This window comes from Cuculus canorus, chromosome 2 (genome assembly GCF_017976375.1).
Source record: "Cuculus canorus isolate bCucCan1 chromosome 2, bCucCan1.pri, whole genome shotgun sequence".
Lineage (NCBI taxonomy): Eukaryota > Metazoa > Chordata > Aves > Cuculiformes > Cuculidae > Cuculus > Cuculus canorus.
Window position 1 is genome coordinate 69,959,004 of NC_071402.1, and position 19,034 is coordinate 69,978,037.

Genomic DNA, 19,034 nt, shown 5'->3' on the forward strand with positions numbered 1-19,034 from the left:
TGTAAAGCCTTTGACACGGTCCCCCACAACACCCTTCTCTCTAAATTGGGCAGCTGTAGATTTAATGGGTGGACTGTTCAGTGGATAAGAAACTGGTTGGATGGTCAAATTCAGAGAGTAGTGGTCAGTGGCTCAAAGTCCAGATGGAGATCCGTGACGAGTGGTGTCCCTCAGGGGTCCCTACTGGGACTGGTGCTGTTTAATATCATCATCAATGATATAGACAGCGAGATTGAGTGCACCCTCAGCAAGCTGGCAGATTACACCAAGCCTTGCCACACCAGAAGGACGGCATGTCATCCAGAGGACCCTGGACAGACTGGAGAAGTACACCTGTGAGAACCTCATGAGGTTCAACAAGGCCAGGTGCAAGGTCCTACACCTGGGTTGGGGCAATCCTTGATTTCAATACAGGATGGGGGATGATGTGATTGAGAGCTGCCTTGCAGAGAAGGATTTGGGGGTGCTTATTGATGAGAAGCTCAACATGAGCTGTCAATGTGTGCTCACAGCCCAGAAGGCCAACTGTATCCTGGGCTGCATCAAAAGAAGCGTGGCCAGCAGGTCAAGGGAGGTGATTCTGCCCCTCTATTCCTCTCTTGTGAGACCTCACCTGGAGTATGGAATCCTTAACATAAGAAGAATATGGAGCTGTTGGAACGGGTCCAGAGGACGGCTACAAAGGTCATCAGAGGGCTGCAGCACCTCTGGTATGAGGACAGTCTGAGAGAGCTCGTCTTGTTCAGCCTGGAGAAGAGAAGGCTCTGAGGAGACTTTATAGTGACCTTCCAGTAGCTGAAAGGGGCTATAAGAAAGATCGGGAGGTACTGTGTAAAAATGGGGTAATGGGTATAAACTGGAGAGGGGCAGATTTAGACTAGACATTAGGAAGAATTTCTTCACCATGAGACTGGTGAGGTACTGGCACAGGTTGCTTAGGGAAATTGTGGTTGCCCCATCCCTGGAGGTGTTCAAGGCCAGGCTGGATGGGGCCTTGGGCAGCCTGATCTAGTGGAAGATGTCCCTGCCCGTGGCAGGGGGGTTGGAACTAGATGATCTTTGAGGTCCCTTCCAACCCAAACTATTCTATGATTCTATGAAAACCGATTTCAATCTCATCACATTACAATCTGATCCTTGGAAACAGCCAAGGTCAAGAAAACAGTTAAGTAAAAACATTAATATAAGTGATAGATATATATATATGTAGAGAGGGAGAGACGGGCAGGGGATTAGTAGGAAAGGGAGAGAAGGGGAAAGGAAAAGGGTCACCACTTCAATGAGTAGCAGCAGTTCCTTGGGAACACATGGTCTCTCCGGCGGTGGCAGGACCAACAGCAGCTTCTTCCGTGCTGCATGATCCCATGATTCAGTTGGAGTGATAGGCGCGTGCACTGCATGGCTCCTTGCAAGTTCTTTTATAAGGCCACTCTATGCCCCATCAGCACCTGTGTGGAGAAGCTCCTTTTGGAAGGTCCAACCGTTCCAGGGCAGTCAGGTGTGTGTGTTGATTGCCACTGCACTTCCATCCCCCGCTATTCATTGCCATCAAAACAAACAAGGTCCTTAAATGCAGTCAGGCAGCCCTCAGACAATACAGATGTTTAATACATACGAAATAGTGAAGTCGGTCTTTACAACTATGGAAATAGGATGTCTTTACTATATTCCCTAGTCCCTGGTTGTGCATTTGCCCAATGGAGCCAACAGATGCAGCAGTTCAGAGAGACTTCTGGAGAAAGGAGTACAGAAGTTTCTGTTGCCATCCATCAAGTCATCTTAAAACTTAATATATATGGTATCATGCACATTTCTACCAATAGTCAAGAATTAATAATTTGCTTTACTCATAGGGGTTTCTTTTGAAGGAAAACAATTGTCTTTTGGTATAGTGGCTGTTGTTTTGTTTTCATTTGTGTGGCAGTTCAGCAACATAGGCAGTTGGCGAACTGCATGTGCTAGACTTTTATTAATTAGAATGTGTTAGTATTTTGCATACATGCTGTTAGATTTTAGAGAATCATGTAGCTGTTATATGTTTTTTCTTCGAGATACAGCATACTAGAAATTTATTATAGAGGACTGTAGTAAATTGTTTGGACTTTGAGTAAAGTCAAGGTTTGGTTCTTCTGTTACCAAGTTTAGCATGTAGTTAAAGCAAGCACAGAAAACAGACAGAATCCCTACCAGTACATATATTATTGAAGATTAGAATTAAGCCATAGCCTATTTTTGAATGTAGATTGATTAAATTTGTAGAATAATTTAAAAATTGGTATTGGTAAGACTGTATGCAGGTAGAGCCTTCCAGATTTTGTCTTAATCATTAATTAAAAATATTGTTATTTCTGACATATAATGTTATTTCATAGTAGTTGTATTTATCATCCTATTGCAGGAGGCTGAAATTATAGAAAAAAATACCAAAGGCTTCCTTTCATGTTCCCTTAAAATCTCAGGCTAACAACAGACCTCTAGCTTTTGTTGTAGTAGAGTTGCAAAGTGGAGAAATACAGCCATGGAATCAACGTTTTTTCCAAAATGAACCATAAGTAGTAAAACTAGTAAAACTGTGTGCTTTCACAGCTTTTATTTTCATCTTTCCTGATGTTCATGTTTCTTTGTAATCTGTTTCTTGCTTCGGATATGAGAATGTTAATTAAGTGATATCTGGTTTTTAAAATTTGAAATGTTTTTATATTTTGTTTTCATTGGGAACTATAGTTTCTGACAACCGCTGAAAGCACTAGATTCATTGAGCATTCAGTGATCCTATTTTCAGGGAGAAGCCAACTTCATTTACTTGGTCTCAGCCTCTCACAGAGATGAATAATAAATAACATTAAAGCTTTTCTCTGTTGTGACTATGCTGCTAACTGATTAGTAATGTCTAGAATTAAGAGTATAATTCTGCATAAACTAGATGCTAAAATGGGTGTACTTGAGCAGTATGGGTGATATTGAGGAAAAATACTGTAGTACAAAAGTCAAAATTGACTGTTGAGAAGTGCAAAGTGCTTTCTGTACAACCAATAAAGCTATATGAAATCCATAGATTTATTTGATCTACAATTTGCTGTTGTGTGTATATCAGATTTAATTACGTATTTGATGATGTGCCATTGTATGTGAATGTTGTAATATAAATGTGGTACTAAAAACCATAGAAAATGTGTTTAACAGTAGTCAAAATAATAGCACTGGTTTTAAATACTTAGGAAAATGCCTGAATGGGAGTATTCATGCAATAAACAAATGTCTCACATTAAGTTTTGGTGTTCCAGTAAAGTACCCTTCGCGGAGAATAATTTACAGTCCTGCTCTGAAATCTGAAATGTTAGCTCTCAGTATAATTAAGCTAGAATTGCCCAGATCATGTTGATGGCTCTGTTAATGTCGTTGAAGTTATTCTTGTTTGTTATATCCCTCTTTGCTTCAAAAAGTGCATGTTAGTAGTAAAATCTAGATTCTTGCATTAGAACTTGTTATGATCTTTTCTTCCTATTACAGTTTACCTTTGTGTCTGAAACAATTTCATTTTCATTCTGTTTATGACTTTGCCTGCCTCTCATTGCTTTCCCCCCCTCCTATTACTGCATTTTCCAATAATTTTCCACTGTGTTCTTGTCTTTTTTTCCCTTTTCTTCCATCTCCCCCTGCCACTGACAAGCTGTGGCACTGGCTTAATAAGAAGGTAAATAAACGGAAAAATTGTGATTCCAACTAATGGATTCTGTGGTTTTGGGGAGGTTATTTATTTTTTTTGGCAGCATGACCCTCCTTAACATGCCTTGCTTCTTAGTTTTCTTTCCCAAGTGTCTCTTTTCCAGCTCTCGATATAAGCTACTGAAGGTCATATAATTCTACCTGATTTCTTGTCTTCTAATAAAACAAATATTCATAGTTAAATGTTTTGTAGAGCAGAATATTGCATTAGCCATTCAAGCGATAGTTTGGCTAGGGGCACTTTTATTTAAGAACATTTGAGCTCCACCTGGTCCTCACTTGTGTACGCAGAACAAAACCAGTTCTCTCCTGGACTGGAGAGCTGTTCTACCTTCAGAGAAAACATCAGTTAACTGAATTAACGTGGGAGTGGTGAGGGTGAAGCACAGCTGTAAAGCTACAAATGTAAGTGCTTGCAGATAGTGCCTTGACTGCTTCAGCCAGTAGTGGTAATGTGTCACTTTTGAAGTGTAGTTGGCCTGTAGACTCAGTGGTGTTCAGTGTAGTGGAGGTGAAATGAGAATGCATGAGGTCTCAGAACTGCTGAATCTAACAAAATCTTAAGGGAAGTGAGGATTAGTAAAACAACATTTAAAAATATGGTTTAAGTAGTTGGTATAGCTAAAATATTTTATGTGGCTTTTAAAAGCGTCTGATGTGTTTTATATGAAAGGTACTCCTTATTTCTGATGGTTTGTCTTAGTCGACTAGGGTTAACCGTTGTTCTTTGAGTAGCTGTCATTCCACGAGAAGTTAAAACAGATTGAGTCCGTGTTTGGGCACATGTGTGACTGAAATCTGGACAGCTCTTCAATGCAGTGATATCTGTCTGAAACTTGGGCGGTGTCATTGCTTCAGAAAAGCACAGAGCTGGAGAGGGATGCCTGCAGCATGGGTACATCTGCAGAAAAATAAGTAATTAAGTAGAAGAGAAAAAATAAAATACCACATCTGGAAATGGCTTGTGCTTCCTACACCAACTTTTATCCTTACTTACCACTTCAGCATTAGTGGGACAGAGTGATTACTGTGATTTTATAAACAAGAACCCATCCTCTTCATTCAGTAGCTATGACGATAGAAATCATAGATCTGCGTTGCATGTTGTGAAAGACACCTGAAATACTCTTGTTCTAAGTGCTGCTGAAAGCAAGCGGAACAGACTAGACCATGCAGACCATGGGCACTGGTACAACTCTAAAAGGTTCTTGTAAACATTGAAATGGGGCTGCAGAGCTGATATCTGCTGTGCGTGGCAGATGGGGAATAATGCTGCATTTAGTTTCCAGACTGAGCAGCTGTAATGAATTTAGAAAGTTTGGTCTTCGGTATTTAATAAGTGAACACAGGATTCTATGAAGGGAGGCTTTCTGTGTTTCTGAACAAGACGGTAGAGTCACTTGCTTTAGTGTTTCAGTTACAATAGTCCACTAAGAGGGAAAATTTTGTTTGTTCTTTTCCCCTTGGATATAGTTTGGTTGTTTTACATCCATATTTCCTGACTTCAAAATTGCTTGTGTTATGTGAGTGATGTATGATTAGTGAATAAGTGCAGCCATGACCCTTCATAACAATATATTTATTCAGCATTGATTTGTTAGCACTGTTTATGTGACGCGCTGAGTTCAGTGAGCCACAGGTGAAAGTACAGGCTCAACTACTTTTTTTTCCTGGCTCTGAGCTTGTAATTTTCTTGTTTGAGGATTTGTGTATGTAGATAAATTTCTTCCTTAATATCAATACATTGCAAAAATAATTTCACTATAATTGCTTTGAACTCTAAAATATCTGCATTTTATTTTTAGTTAGAGGTTTGCATCACTGGGCAGAACCCTGTGGATATAGTTTCTTGACAGAGTTAGTTTTTTTAGTTCCTAGGAGCTATTTTTGAAAACTACCATTTTACTTTATGGTTTCATAGGAAGTGATCCTTAAAGTCCTGTAGTGTTACATGCAGTGCTGACTCCTGTGCATGAGCAGGTAAAAATAATATTATAATGCAGATGGAAAAAAAGGCAAAAAACCCCCACTGTGTGAACTCTTATCAAGTTCTTGTAGGTTTCTTTTGTTGGGTTTATTTTTCCTTTTTTTTTTCTTTTTTTTTTTTTCATAATTAAGTTTAAAGAAAATACTTCCCCAGAGGCAAAGAAAAGAGATTTGTAATACGGAACACTAGATTCAGTTAAAAGGTTGCTTCCTCTGCACCTTTCTCCTGTCTTTGAAGAGAAGTAGTTGTGAGAACACCAAGATAAATTTCTGATAATCCACAAAGAAACTAAAACTACATTACCTATTGATGGCAGAGTTTGAAATGGTGGCTGATTGTGGCTGCTAGTGATAAACCTTATTTCTTTCTTCCTGTTCTAAGAGCTTCTGTCAAAGAGCTGTTTGAAGTTTTTCTTTGGCAAACAGTAATTGTACATAATAACGTAGTTTAACATCGTATATGTAGCTCAAAATATGGAAGACGTTGGGCTGAGCTAGCACAATTTGTTCTTTATAACGTTGCCTATGGCAGGAGTCTTCAGAAAGAATTGCTAAATTCTGCTGTTGCTGTTGGAGGGACATTGGTATGAGTAGACTTGAGACTTCATGTAGACTGTTCTCTATCTTTTCTAACTTAACTACTCATCTGATTGATTTTGGCATAACCCAGAGATGTGTCCTGATTACAGGCTTCCCCTTACTCTCATCAGATGATATTAATAAGTTGATATCCTCAAACACTAATAGAACTAAAGGGGAATGTCAACAGGTCTAATAAGTTACTTGGAAAAAAATCCTGATAAATAGTGAAGCTGTTTAAAATAAAAAAAAAGTGGTTTTATGTTAATTTCATGTAGATTTAACAGAAAATGAAATAGATTTCTGGGTGTATTTCACAAGAAGATAAAACTAGTAGATAAAACATACTAGAAAAATTAGTATTCTGATGGCTATGCAGTGTGAAACATATGAAAATATGCATTCATAGATGATGTATCATACTACATAACATGGAGAACCTGTCTAGAAATTGGGATTCCTGATTGTTAAGCATGAGCTGTAGTTTTATTACCTCTCAGTGTAATACCGTTTGTCATCACCCAAAAGTGGAAAGCAGGGAGAACTTGGAAATAATTGAGAAGCATTTTAAGAGAATGGAACTCATCTTAAAACCTTTTTTTATACAGTGAACTAAATTTAAAAAAAAAAATAAAAGAAATTGCTACCTTTTCCTCCAAAACTGTGACCATTAAGGATATTTTTTTGTGGACAGTCTGTCATGAATCACTAACATTTCAGTTTGTTTTTGCAAGTGTGACCTTCTGTAGCTTAGGAGACTGGTTTTCCTTTACCTTTGCTTAATTTTGGATGTTTTGGCAGCATCAGCTTCCTGCCGTTCACTAACATTTAGATTAGAAGCTTGGAACTGAATTGAAAACTTCAAAAGATTATGCAGATTCTTTCAGGGTGTCTGAATTCCTTTCTGCAGATCATAATGTAGTGCAGATTTTTTTTACAAAAACTTGCTGGTTCAACGCTTGTTTCTTTCAACAGCATTTTGCTTTCTTCCAGTTTTCTTCATAATTTTGAAGAACAGATCTGAAATGCTGAATATAATCCCTGTGTTAATTTAGATCAGACCAACAGCTGGTTGTAAAAGAACTTGAAGTTTAAAAATAATTGCTCGATGTTCATTGCCAGCTTAGACACTACAGGATGAGCACAAAAAAAAAATAAAAAAAATTCCTACTGTATTTTCAAATAGAAGGTAGAGTGTTAACCAATTCAAGTTAGTTATTCCAGGACAAATTTCATATGTAGGGAAATGGTAAATAATGAAGAATACTCATGGTTTGCATAATCTCAAACGTGTTACTAGTTCTGTAAAATCTCTAACTAAAAAGTTACCTGCCTTATCTCTGAATATGGGACTTGTACTTGCTTTGAAATACTTTCATCTACTGTACAGTGACTTTGACCTCAGTTCTCTTAAAGGACAAATTTTACAGTTGTACTTCTGCTGCTGCTTTTTCCTTCAGTAATGCCAGATGGAGTAGAAATAGTTTGGTATTTGAACCTTAGAAGCCAGAAAATTTGTTTGGTCATACTTGTGGGGGCTTTCACAGCTTTTAATGTAAACAGTGAGTTTGTGTATGAGATCAAGCTCAGCCTGCACTGCTCTAGAGCACTGCATAGTCAACATAACTGAGCAATTTTGTTGTTTTGATTGATATTATCAGAATTTCTGTAATCTTAAGTGATGCTATTTCTTTGTGGACTTCTATAGAAAGGGCCTTTCCATATACAAGCAGAACAATATACATGCCTGTTCCCTGTAACAGTAGTTTCAGATTGTGCATGTTTTAATACTGAGCATACTTTCTCAAGGTGGAAAGTGGGTAGAAATAGTCAGTGCTAAATAATTGGCCTAATGTTCAATAATGTAGAAAACCTCCAGGCCCATTTCAGTTCAGAAACTGATGAGCAGCTTTAAAAACTTGATTAGTTGTGGAAATAGCCTTCTAAACAATAAATGAGGTATTAGCTATTAAAATTTGAAAGTTGTGATTGTACTTCACAGTATAGCTTTATAGCTTCCAACTTCTGTGCAGATAGTAGCTGTAAGTTTTTCCAGGTTGCTGAAGGACAAGAAACAGACAAATACCTAAGTTCATGGCTTTGCTAGGTGTTGTACATAACTGTCAAATTATTGCTTGCTTTGCAGAGAGCTTGCTGTGTCTTGTGGTAATGTGTAAATGTTGTTTGCAAAATCATATGTCACATCATGACCTTAATCGTGCTAACACTGCTTGTTAATTGTTCATCTCCAAGCTTGGGCATAAATGCTGTTTGATTAGAGCCTGATTTTGCACTCTGATTGTAAAGAAAGAGTGTGTATACTGTCATATAGCACTTCTTTCTTTAATGGTTTACTTATATGCCATGATTTGTTTTTTTCTTTTTTTCTGCACAGATGATCGTGTGGTTGGAGAAAATGCTAGATAAAATAATAAGCATTTTCATAATATTTTTGCTAGTGATAGGAACTCTTCTGCTAGCCCTGCTCCTTACTGCAAAGGTACAGTGCGCTAAGGAATGTACTCATAGAGCTCATTTTAAATGTTGAATGAAAATTATGGATATTTATACAAAGTTGTGTAGCTTAAAGAATATTTTGAAAAATTTAGCAACTAAATGCTCTGTAGTTGAACTTGTTACCATTCCAAGGCTTATTATTTATAAATATATATATTTCTATTTTGTATTCATATTTATGTTTATTTACACATATGACAAAACTAATATATAGATATTTGGACGTATGAAATTTATTCCAGTAAAATAATTAGTACCTTCTATATTACAGAAGCAGGTATGTTCTGCATCCTGTTGCACTTTTCTTGTCAACAACAGAGCCACTGAGAATTTTTTCTTTTTAATTTACTGCACATCAGAAACATATTTGCAAAATGCTTAAGGTCTATTTGTCAATTTGTTTGTGTAGTTGCCTGTAATAAACTCATGGTATCCTGTTCTGAGTTTAAATATACTGTAGTTCATGATCCGGTACTTTCAAATTGATTTTTGGGTTGTGGTTGGTTTTTTTTCTTTCACCAGAAGAGGTCACTCATGTACTTTTTTTTCCCCTTTTTCTTGTGGACCTGTGTTCATACTTGAAACAGTCAATGGAGTTTGAATGTTTGACTTGGAATAGAGTTACAGAACAAAAATTAGTTGGTTCTGGTGTCAGTCTCCTTTTTACAGCCTGTAGGCTTATATAATGTCGAACACATAAAACTGAAAGCTTTAAAAGTTGTGCAAACGTTCCTGCCTAAAGTTTCCTTATATTCTTGAAAGGAACTTTAAGATATTTGTAAAACGTGTTTTTTATCATTCTTATTGGAGAATTAATTTGATGAGGCACTTCATAGGTATGGTTGGTCATGTTGGTGCTGAGCATTCATTAATTTTTACATGCCTTTGATCCATGACTTAAAGGTATATCTGGTATATCTGAAACCATATTTTGTATTTCAGTACTTCCCTTGATAGTGCTGCTGTATTGCTAGAATTTTTTCCACTTATGAAATAAGGTTTATATTTCCAGTTGGTATTACTAGTTGCACAGTGTGAGACCAAAATTGTCAGAACAGACTGATGATTATTGTATTGACTGCTTTTTTTTTTTTTGATTAATGGCACTTCATTCTTCATAATGGGTTGACTGCATTGGAAGAATTATTCTTTAAGTGTAGAAACTCATCACACCCCTTGCGCCCCTCCCTCCCATCCCCTCAAAAAAAAGGGGAAAAAAAAGACACCTTTCTGAACGTAGGAAGAGTTCTAGTTTGCATTACATAACATTTCTTCTCTCTGTATTTAATTTAGGTACATCAAGAGAGCGTTCACATGATTCAAGTCACAAGCAGCTTGATCAATGAGACAGTAGCCAGTCACCCAGAATGGGCAAAGTAAGAATGCTGAAGTTAAGCGAATAGTATAGGGTGGATGAACAAGCTTCCAGGTGCTCTTATGCATAGTTTTTCATTTAAAACATCCCCTAGGTGAACAGAAATGGGAGTGACTGTTGCAGGCAGATGTAAATGCTAAACTCTTAGGCAGCAGTAGTGTTTACGCATTACTCTGGACTTCTGTCAGTGTGGTATCTCATTTGAGAATTGGTTGGACTTTGGTGCAGAAGGACAGCTGTATAAACTTCTCTAGTCACAGTTTTGGAGAAAAACTTGCATAGTGCAGAGAATAAAGAAGTCAATATTCTTTTCTCTTTTACTTGCAAAAGAAAAGTAATAGCAAAGAGTGCTCTCTGTAGAAGGCTGTGTGATAAGAGCTAAATTATTTTCTCAGTGTAAAGAAGAGAGCTGGCTGCAGAATTCTCTTTGAGGGAACAGGAGTTGAAGAAAATGTTTTTGGAGTGAAATGAAAAAGAGTTCAAGGATGGAAAGAATGGTGGATGGGGAGAGTTTGGTATGAATCAGTTGGGAAGGGAGTGTTCCTGTTGAGTACATGTGGATATTCTATGCGGTGGGAAGTTTGTAAGGTATGGACTTAATGTAATGATTAAAATAAACAACAAGGAAAATATTAAGAGAGAGAAGATTTTGGGAGAAATGCATGTAGAGAAAAACAAGGGCACATTGGTGAGTAGTGAAGTGATTGCATGAACAGCAGGACAGGGAATAGTTAAGACCAAGGAGTGTGATTTTTGAGCGGGGAATGTTTCTTCAGTTGCTTCAGCTAAACCGACATTGAGTAAAGATGAGTCCAAGCGCTTGCCAGGAAAAAAGAATTTTCTCCTGGATCAGAATGGTTGACTTTTTTTCAAGGTGATTTTTTAAACAAAAGTGATGATGGCTTAGCAGAATTGAAAGAAAGTGCATCCTGTATTGTAAGAGGAAAAGAAATTTTCAAAACCATAGCTAAAATGATATAATTAATAAATGCTGTAGTAATATACACTTTAGCAATACTTGAGTAATCACAATCAAGAGAACAGAAAGCACTTAAAAATGTGTCTGTATTCCTTCGTGTCATCTCTTGTGTTGTTTGGCCTTTCCATTTTGCTGTAAGATGGCAATAAGTAGGACTACTAAAAATGGAAAACTGACCGTCAGAAGTTTGTTCACATAATGAAAATACTGGAGTACTAGTTGAATAATTGGCAGAATTTTAGCTATTTTTTTTCTTCCGGTGTCTGCATCCGAATTTGAAGTATTCAAAACAACATCTTTTAATTTACTAGAATTAAGTATACCTCTTATCAAATCCAGCAAGCTTCACCAGCTTTCAGAGCTTAATACTTGCATTACATTCAGAGATGACTGACTGTAACGTCTTGGAATTCCTGTGCAGAACTTTTCTGAAGGGTTATACAGACAGAAAATCTTCCATGTTGATCTTCAGTCAGGTGAACAAATGCAGCAGTTTCATTTCCTGAATGCATTCTTGTTTTGGAAAGGCTCCAACATATGCCATTGAATCAAGATGTAGAAAGAGCAGAGAATGTGTGCCCTGTATTCACAAGTGTTAACAGTGCTGGCGACTCAGTAGGTCCATTGCTTGAAAGTGACAAAATTAATGAGGAGATAGTTTGGGGGGGACTTAGAACTGGTGCCCAAACCTGTTGCTTTATCTGGTTGCTTTCAGGGAAACTGTTAATTTACATTTGGTTCATAATTCAGAAGGTCATGTTTGCAGGTAGACAAGAGTGCTTTGCATGGTGTTTCCAGAGAAAATAGAACACTAGGAGAATTTCCAAGAATGTAATGTGAATAGCATGCATACAGATTGAAGAGCACGTCTCTCTTCAAAAAGTTGAGATACCAATTTAACTAACTTCCAGGAACCTCGAAGAATTACAAATGCAATGACATGCCCTAGATTTAGTTGTGCTTTGCTTATCAGAAAGACTATTCCTTGATATGTACAAAGAAATATTCTGGTTGTAGTGATATGTATATTGTTGTTTCAAGAGGTTAATTTGTAATGTGTCAGGTGGAATGAAATGGATAAAATACATAGCAGTTAACTTTGTTTTCTTTCTTTAAAAAAAAACCTAGCTGGCTCCCAGAAGCCCAGGTTATTCAGAAGGCACTCAATTCAGCAGCTAATAATGTATACCAATATGGCCGAGAATGGATTACACATAAGGTAAGAGTGAGCTCCCCCACCTTTTTTAATATTTTCATTTCTTGTATTTTGTAAAAGTAAAAAAAATATATTTTTGTCAATGATTTATTTTTTTAATATGTGGTTAATGCTTTTGTTGACAGTACTGTACTTTCCACTATCTTGTTTGCGAGTTGAAGGAAAGGTGGGAGTGATTTCAGTAGTATTTTCTGCTCAATAGAGTATTTATTTTAAAGAGCTGGAAGATCTGTTGTAATTTTAATGGAATTGCCAGTGAAAATGCATCAAATCTTGTAATCATAGAATGGTTTGAGTTGGAAGGGACCTTCAAGATCATTGAGTTCCAACCCCCCTGCCATGGGCAGAGACACCTCCCACTAGATCAGGCTGCCCAAGGCCCCGTCCATCCTGGCCTTGAACACCTCCAGGGATGGGGCAGCCACAGCTTCCCTGGGCGACCTGTGCCAGTGCCTCACTACCTTTATCGCAAAGAATTTCTTCCTAATGTCTAATCTAAATCTTCCCCCTTCCAATTTAAAGCCATTGCCCCTTGTCCTGTCATTCCATGCCCTTGTAAAAAGTCCCTCCCCAGCTTTTCTGTAGCCCCTTCAGGTACTGGAAGGTCCCTATAAGGCCTCCTTGGAGCTTTCCTTTCTCCAGGCTGAACAAGCCCGATTCTCTCAGCCTGTCCTCATAGCAGAGGTGCTGCAGCCCTCCGATCATCTTTGTAGCCCTCCTCTGGACCCATTCCAACAGTGTCATATCCTTCTTATGTTGAGAATTCCAGAACTGGATACAATACTCCAAATGAGATCCCACAAGAGAGGAATAGGGGAGGAGAATGACCTTCCTCAGCCTGCTGGCCACGCTTCTTTTGATGGAGCCCAGGATACAGTTGGCCTTCTGGGCTGCAAAAATACAGATATAGAAATAAAAATAAGTAATTATTTTCTATCTGCCCAATTTTAGGCAATGTAGACATAGTATTTTTTTTTTTCCCTTACCAGTGTTCTATTTTCTATGTGTCCTGGGTGTGGTAGATTGGAGTTTTTTAAGGAAATATGATTTATTTATTTAAGTTAAAATGCTTAACGAGAATTTGCCACAATTCTTATTTATACGTTTCAGTATCTTGTACACATCCCAGATTATTTGAAATATTTACTTTAAAAATGATCAAGGATTTTAAACTAAGCATTTTAGAGATGACTTTGTTTTGTCAGTGCAGAAAGAAGTCCTCAGATTAGTGCAGCAGAATGGTTGTTTTACATACAAAATCTTCATGTTATGAAACATGCCCGGAGTGTGTGCTCCATACTGATACTTAGCTTTTCTAATAATTCGAGTTTGAGCCATGTCTTTGACAGTCTTGCATGATTTGTCTACCTTGGAGTTCATCAGTAAATGCTAGCTTCATTCTGTGCTGTATAATAAAAGATTTTTATGTTTTAGCTCCATAAGATTTTAGGAGATAAAGTGAATAACACCGCTGTGATTGAAAAACAAGTGCTAGAGCTGTGGGACAGACTTTATCACTCTTGGTTTGTGAAGGTAAGTGACTTATTGAAATACATAAATGATCACTTAGTGCTTTGAGGTAATTATGCTAAGTATGCATTTCTGAGAAAACGATAAGCAAAGAGTTGGAATGCTGAGGGAAGGTCATAATAATAATAATAATGTTTGTATTTTAATGTATAAGGTGAATCATTCTACAGTCACAGTTTGTGTACAGCCAGAAATATGTCCTTCCCTTAAGTAGTTAGGTGTGCTTTATGTATACCATTTATTTTGTGTTTTTTTTCGCTTTTTGTATTTAGTATTTCATAGTTTAAAATATTCTGTTGAAGTTTTGTGATGTTGAGGGGTTAGGAAAAGGAAACTGGTATTCTGTATGGTTTGTGTAACTTACTAATTTGAAATTTTGTGGAAGAAATTATCCTTTCACTAAGTTTCTTACAACTCATTATTGCAAACTATACTAGCCTTCCTATAATGGGCTCTGCACACTGAGTCTTGAAAAGGTCATAAGAGATAAATCATTTTCATGCTGCCAGTGCTGTTTGCCTTTTAAAGGAAGAAACAAGGAATTCATCAGTCATGGTACAGTGAAATACTAAAATCAAGAAGTCATACCCCTGAAATACTTCTCTATATTTAAATAATTGCCATTGTAGTATATTAACACTTTTCTTTACACATTTGTTTTTAAAGTACCTCAAGTTCCAAGATCTCTACCTTAAAAGAAGTTAGAGTTTCAGTATAGTCGTCAAAACAGTTGGGGAAAGAACTAGTTTCTTTTTTCTTACGTGATAATCCTGTAGGAAAACACGTGGAGAGGTAACATGACACTTTTGAGGAACATGGGACCGACCACTGAGGAAAAAGTAAAGCTGTACCTAGAATAGATTTTAGTAGCCATAAGCCCTTTGGAATATTCAGTGTTAAATACGTGACAAAGAAAAGTGCCTGCTGTTGGTATCATTATGTGGATAAACCTGTTGCTTTTACTGATCCAGCCTGGGTGTCAGATGGTCCATAGCGCTGGATTGTTCAGCAGGGCTCTGTTTAAGTACCTGTGCTGTAGGAGCACTTTCGTTGCTGCACTATGTAGCACAGGCTGTGTCTGTGTTCCTTGCAATACATGATTTCTCTTCTGCAGCTGTTATTTGAGGGATTACTGTGAGGTTTCTTTATTGTAGAAACTCTTCTGGTAGGGTAAGGAACAGCTTTCCTAGCAATCAGAACAGCAGAACGAGCTGCAGGAACATACTCGATACTTGCTGCCTACAATTCTGAAGTCTGTTCCTCAGCTGCTGTTTGCATGCTTGAGACGCTACGTTACCCTTGGCATGCTGGGCTGGAACTGCTCATCTTGTGGGCTGCAGGAAGCTCCTCCAGAGTCTAATTATAATCTTGCCCCTTCTATCACACTCTATTATTGTCATTAATGCGGTGATGCACTTCACTTGTAAGAGAGAAGCAACAGTAAACTTTATTGATATTAAACAGTGAGTTATCAGTGTTCCATGGTGGATGTGGCAGTAGTTTAATGAGGCTCGAAGGCAAGATACAGTTGATTTTACTGCATAGAGGACATGGTCAGAAAGGACTGTCAGGGAAGCCTTCCCGTTGAGTCATAACATTCAGAAAGGACCCCCTTGCTTTCTAAACTCATTCTGCGAGAGGAGTCTAGGTGCAGCTGTTTCCAGACTTAGTCCCAGACTTGTTCAGTGGTTTATATCTAACTTATTCAAATGTCTGATTTTTTTAATGTCTTTGTCTCTCTTTATAAGAATGTAACACATTCTGGAAGACACAAAGGTCACAAATGGCACATAAACCGTCAAAACAGCTGGCTTGGTGATATTCTGGACTGGCAAGATGTTGCATCATTTGTTCATGATAACATCGAAACATTTCTTTCAGTATGTATTTCTTTTTCAGTTATTACCTATTTTGTCTCATTTTTAACTGATAACAATTCCTCCTTGGACTGGCACTCAGGCTGTGGATCCAAGTCTGTGGGAAATTATGGAAACACTTCCAGCGTTACTTTAAATTACCTAAGCAGTTATTGTAAGCCTACTAAGGATATATATTACCGTACTATAAACAGAACTGACTGTGATGAAGACAACCTACTGATTTCAGCATCTTCATTGGTACTGGCTTCCCAGACTTCTTCCCAAGAGAGATCGTTACTGTAAAATTACCTGTGTCACCTGCAAGTTGATTTTAAGTGCTTTATGCTATGGAGTCTTTTGTTTTTTAAAAGAAAGATCAATTTGTCTAGGTTATAATTGAGGGAACTACTGACTAAGGGGTTGTGAAAACAGGTTTTTTTTGTGTAGTCGTACTTGTTTTTTTCCTGAAATTATTGTTCTTTGGATTGAAAGCAGTTTATTTCTCTCTTCTTTTATGGAACTTATGTGGAGGATCAAAGTAATATTTTACACTGTGTGAATTCCTGAATTACTGCACTGGACCCTTCACCTCATGAAGAGAAAAGAAAAAGCATTGAAAGCAATCCAAACTGAGGCAATAGCATTCTCTAAAAAATGATGTTAAATATGAAATACTTAATATACAGAATCAATCCCGGATATAATTCATTTTTGGCTTAAACTGTTGTCATAATCTAGAATCATCTTCAAGTTAATATTCTTTCAAAAGGGATAAATAGTATTTATACCTAACTCACAACATAATGTTTCTATGGATGTAATTAAAGCTAGTACTTGCCTTGAGGCGGTTCTTAATGTAGACTGATGGGCATGTGTTCTCCTTCTGTCCTCCCTCAACAGTTGTTTGAATGGTTACAGTTTCTGCCATAGAAGTTGGGAATCAAGAAAAGAACACACTTTTTATTGCAGTGAAACTTTTCTTTAGTTAATAGTGGCATTTGCTTGCTCTTTTCTCAGAGTTGTCCATGCATGCTTGATTTGGACTTATGAAAATGTGCAGCGCATCATCATTTAAAATCAATATGGAGCTTCCTTCTAGGTGAGAGGGAGAGGAGGAAAAACTCTGTGATTGATGCTAGCCATGTCATTTACAGCATTGCTGCACAGTGCTCAGAAAACATGATAAGTAATCTAAATAGACTATAATAGTTCAGGAAATAGTTTAAAGAGCATAAATATATAAATCTGAAATGCATTAACATTCTGTTTTTCATCTAGCTACATGCTTTGCTTTACTTCTAAAATCCGGTTTAGATGTTCAGGAAAAATGTGCCAGTCCTTGCTTTCCTGTTTATTTCCATGAACACATTACTCATCAGCTCGGGGGAAACACCTGTCCTTATTCTCCGTACACTCATGTCCTTAATGATGGACTGTAAACCCATCACCATAATATATAGCTCTGAATCCTGGTTTCATATCCTTAATGGGTAGCATTTTCTTTGCTGGCTTGCTCATCCGCAATGCTTTGCATAAATATTACTCACACTGATATTTAAAATTAAAATTGATGTAGATTTGATTTCTGTGCTTGTTTAGGTCATTAAAACTTGGAGATTATGCAAGTAAGTATAGTATTCACATAAGTGTGGTATTTCTAAGCAAGATGCTTGCCTTGGCTAGGGCACAATGGAAGCTTACTATATTTGGGATTTATGTTTTTATCAGAGCGTGAAAATATTTCTTTCGGTATCGTGAATAGTAACACTGGGTTATTAAAATGGCTTTCTAAATTGGCAAAGATCAATATTTTAAATTATGTGGGTGCTTTGAGGGGGGTTCTTTTTTCTTTGTAGACTTTGTATTTAGTTTGGGGTTTTTGGCTTTTTTGTTTGCTTTTTTGTTTGCTTTTTTGTTTGCTTTTTTGTTTGCTTTTTTGTTTGCTTTTTTGTTTGCTTTTTTGTTTGCTTTTTTGTTTGCTTTTTTGTTTGCTCTTTTGTGTTTTGTGGGACTTTGTGAGTTTTTTTTTTTTTTGTTTTGTTTGGGCGTTACATAGGTTGGCCGTAATTCAAACTGTAGAATGTTTCTGCATTTGGACACGTGAAATCAATGCTAGCCTGCGGTTATTAAGAATATAGCGAGACACGGTACAGTCCAAAATTGCTTTGACAGTTTTTAAAAACACAACCCATTTAAAGACAATGAGATAATGTAAAGATGTGTGTGCAGATATGCAGATATCATGAGATTTTTCTCCACTTTTTGAAAAGAATAAACTGAGATTACATTACTTGCACATAACAAATACTTATGCATAGGTTAAGGGTAATGCTTAGCATAGAATGTCTTGCAGGCATCTTAATTTTCTGAAATCATAGTAGTAGTAGTCATAGAATAGTTTGGGTTTGAAGGGACAGACCTTAAAGATCGTCTAGTTCGAACCCCCCTGCCATGGGAAGGGACACCTCTCACTAAATCAGGCTGCCCAAGGCCCCATCCAGCCTGGCCTTGAACACCTCCAGGGATGGGGCAACCACAACCTCCCTGTTCCAGTGTCTCACCACTCTCATAGTGAAGAAATTCTTCCTAACGTCCACTCTAAATCTGCCCCTCTCCAGTTTATACGCGTTCCCCTCGTCCTATCCCCACAAGCCTTTATGAATAGCCTGTCTCCAGCTTTCCTGTAGACCCCCTTTAGCTGCTGGAAGGTCGCTATAAGACCTCCTCTGAGTCTTCTCTCCTCCAGGCTGAACAAGCCCAACTCTCTCAGCCTGTCCTTGTAAGGAAGGTGCTGCAGCCCTCTGATCGTCTTTGTAGCCGTCCTCTAGACCCGTTCCAACAGCTCCTTATTCTTCAATTCCACAACTGGACACAATACTCCAGGTGAGGTCTCACAAGAGCGGAATAGAGGGGCAGAATCACTTCCCTTGACCTGCTGGCCATGCTTCTTCTGGTGCAGCCCAGGATACGGTTGGCCTTCTGGGCTGTGAGCACACATCGCTGGCTCATGTCGAACTTCTCATCAATAAGCACCCACAAGTCCTTCTCTGCGGGGCTGCTCTCAATCACGTCACCTCCCATTGTGTACTGAAAACAGAGATTGCCCCGACCCAGGTGCGGGACCTTACACATGGCCTTGTTGAACCTCGTGAGGTTCTCAGAGGCCCACTTTTCCAGTCTGTCCAGGGTCCTCTGGATGACATGCCATCCTTCTGGTGTGGCAAGGCTTGGTGTCATCTGCCAACTTGCTGAGGGTGCACTCAATCT

The 19,034-nt window shown here is 37.9% G+C and overlaps 1 protein-coding gene across 4 annotated transcripts in view; it reads left to right on the forward strand.

Moving 5' to 3' along the window:
* TMEM245 (transmembrane protein 245) overlaps window positions 1-19,034 on the forward strand; it is a 54,855-nt gene that overhangs the window by 29,547 nt on the left and 6,274 nt on the right. Inside the window, exons 7-12 of one of the 4 annotated variants that reach the window (XM_054060419.1) lie at window positions 3,671-3,694; window positions 8,687-8,791; window positions 10,102-10,184; window positions 12,291-12,381; window positions 13,813-13,911; window positions 15,657-15,788. In XM_054060419.1, coding sequence (XP_053916394.1) covers window positions 3,671-3,694; window positions 8,687-8,791; window positions 10,102-10,184; window positions 12,291-12,381; window positions 13,813-13,911; window positions 15,657-15,788 — 534 coding nt within the window. Of the gene's footprint in view, window positions 1-3,670; window positions 3,695-8,686; window positions 8,792-10,101; window positions 10,238-12,290; window positions 12,382-13,812; window positions 13,912-15,656; window positions 15,789-19,034 lie in introns of those variants that run through there. The other 3 variants (XR_008448830.1, XM_054060420.1, XM_054060421.1) reach the window with 3 other exon arrangements.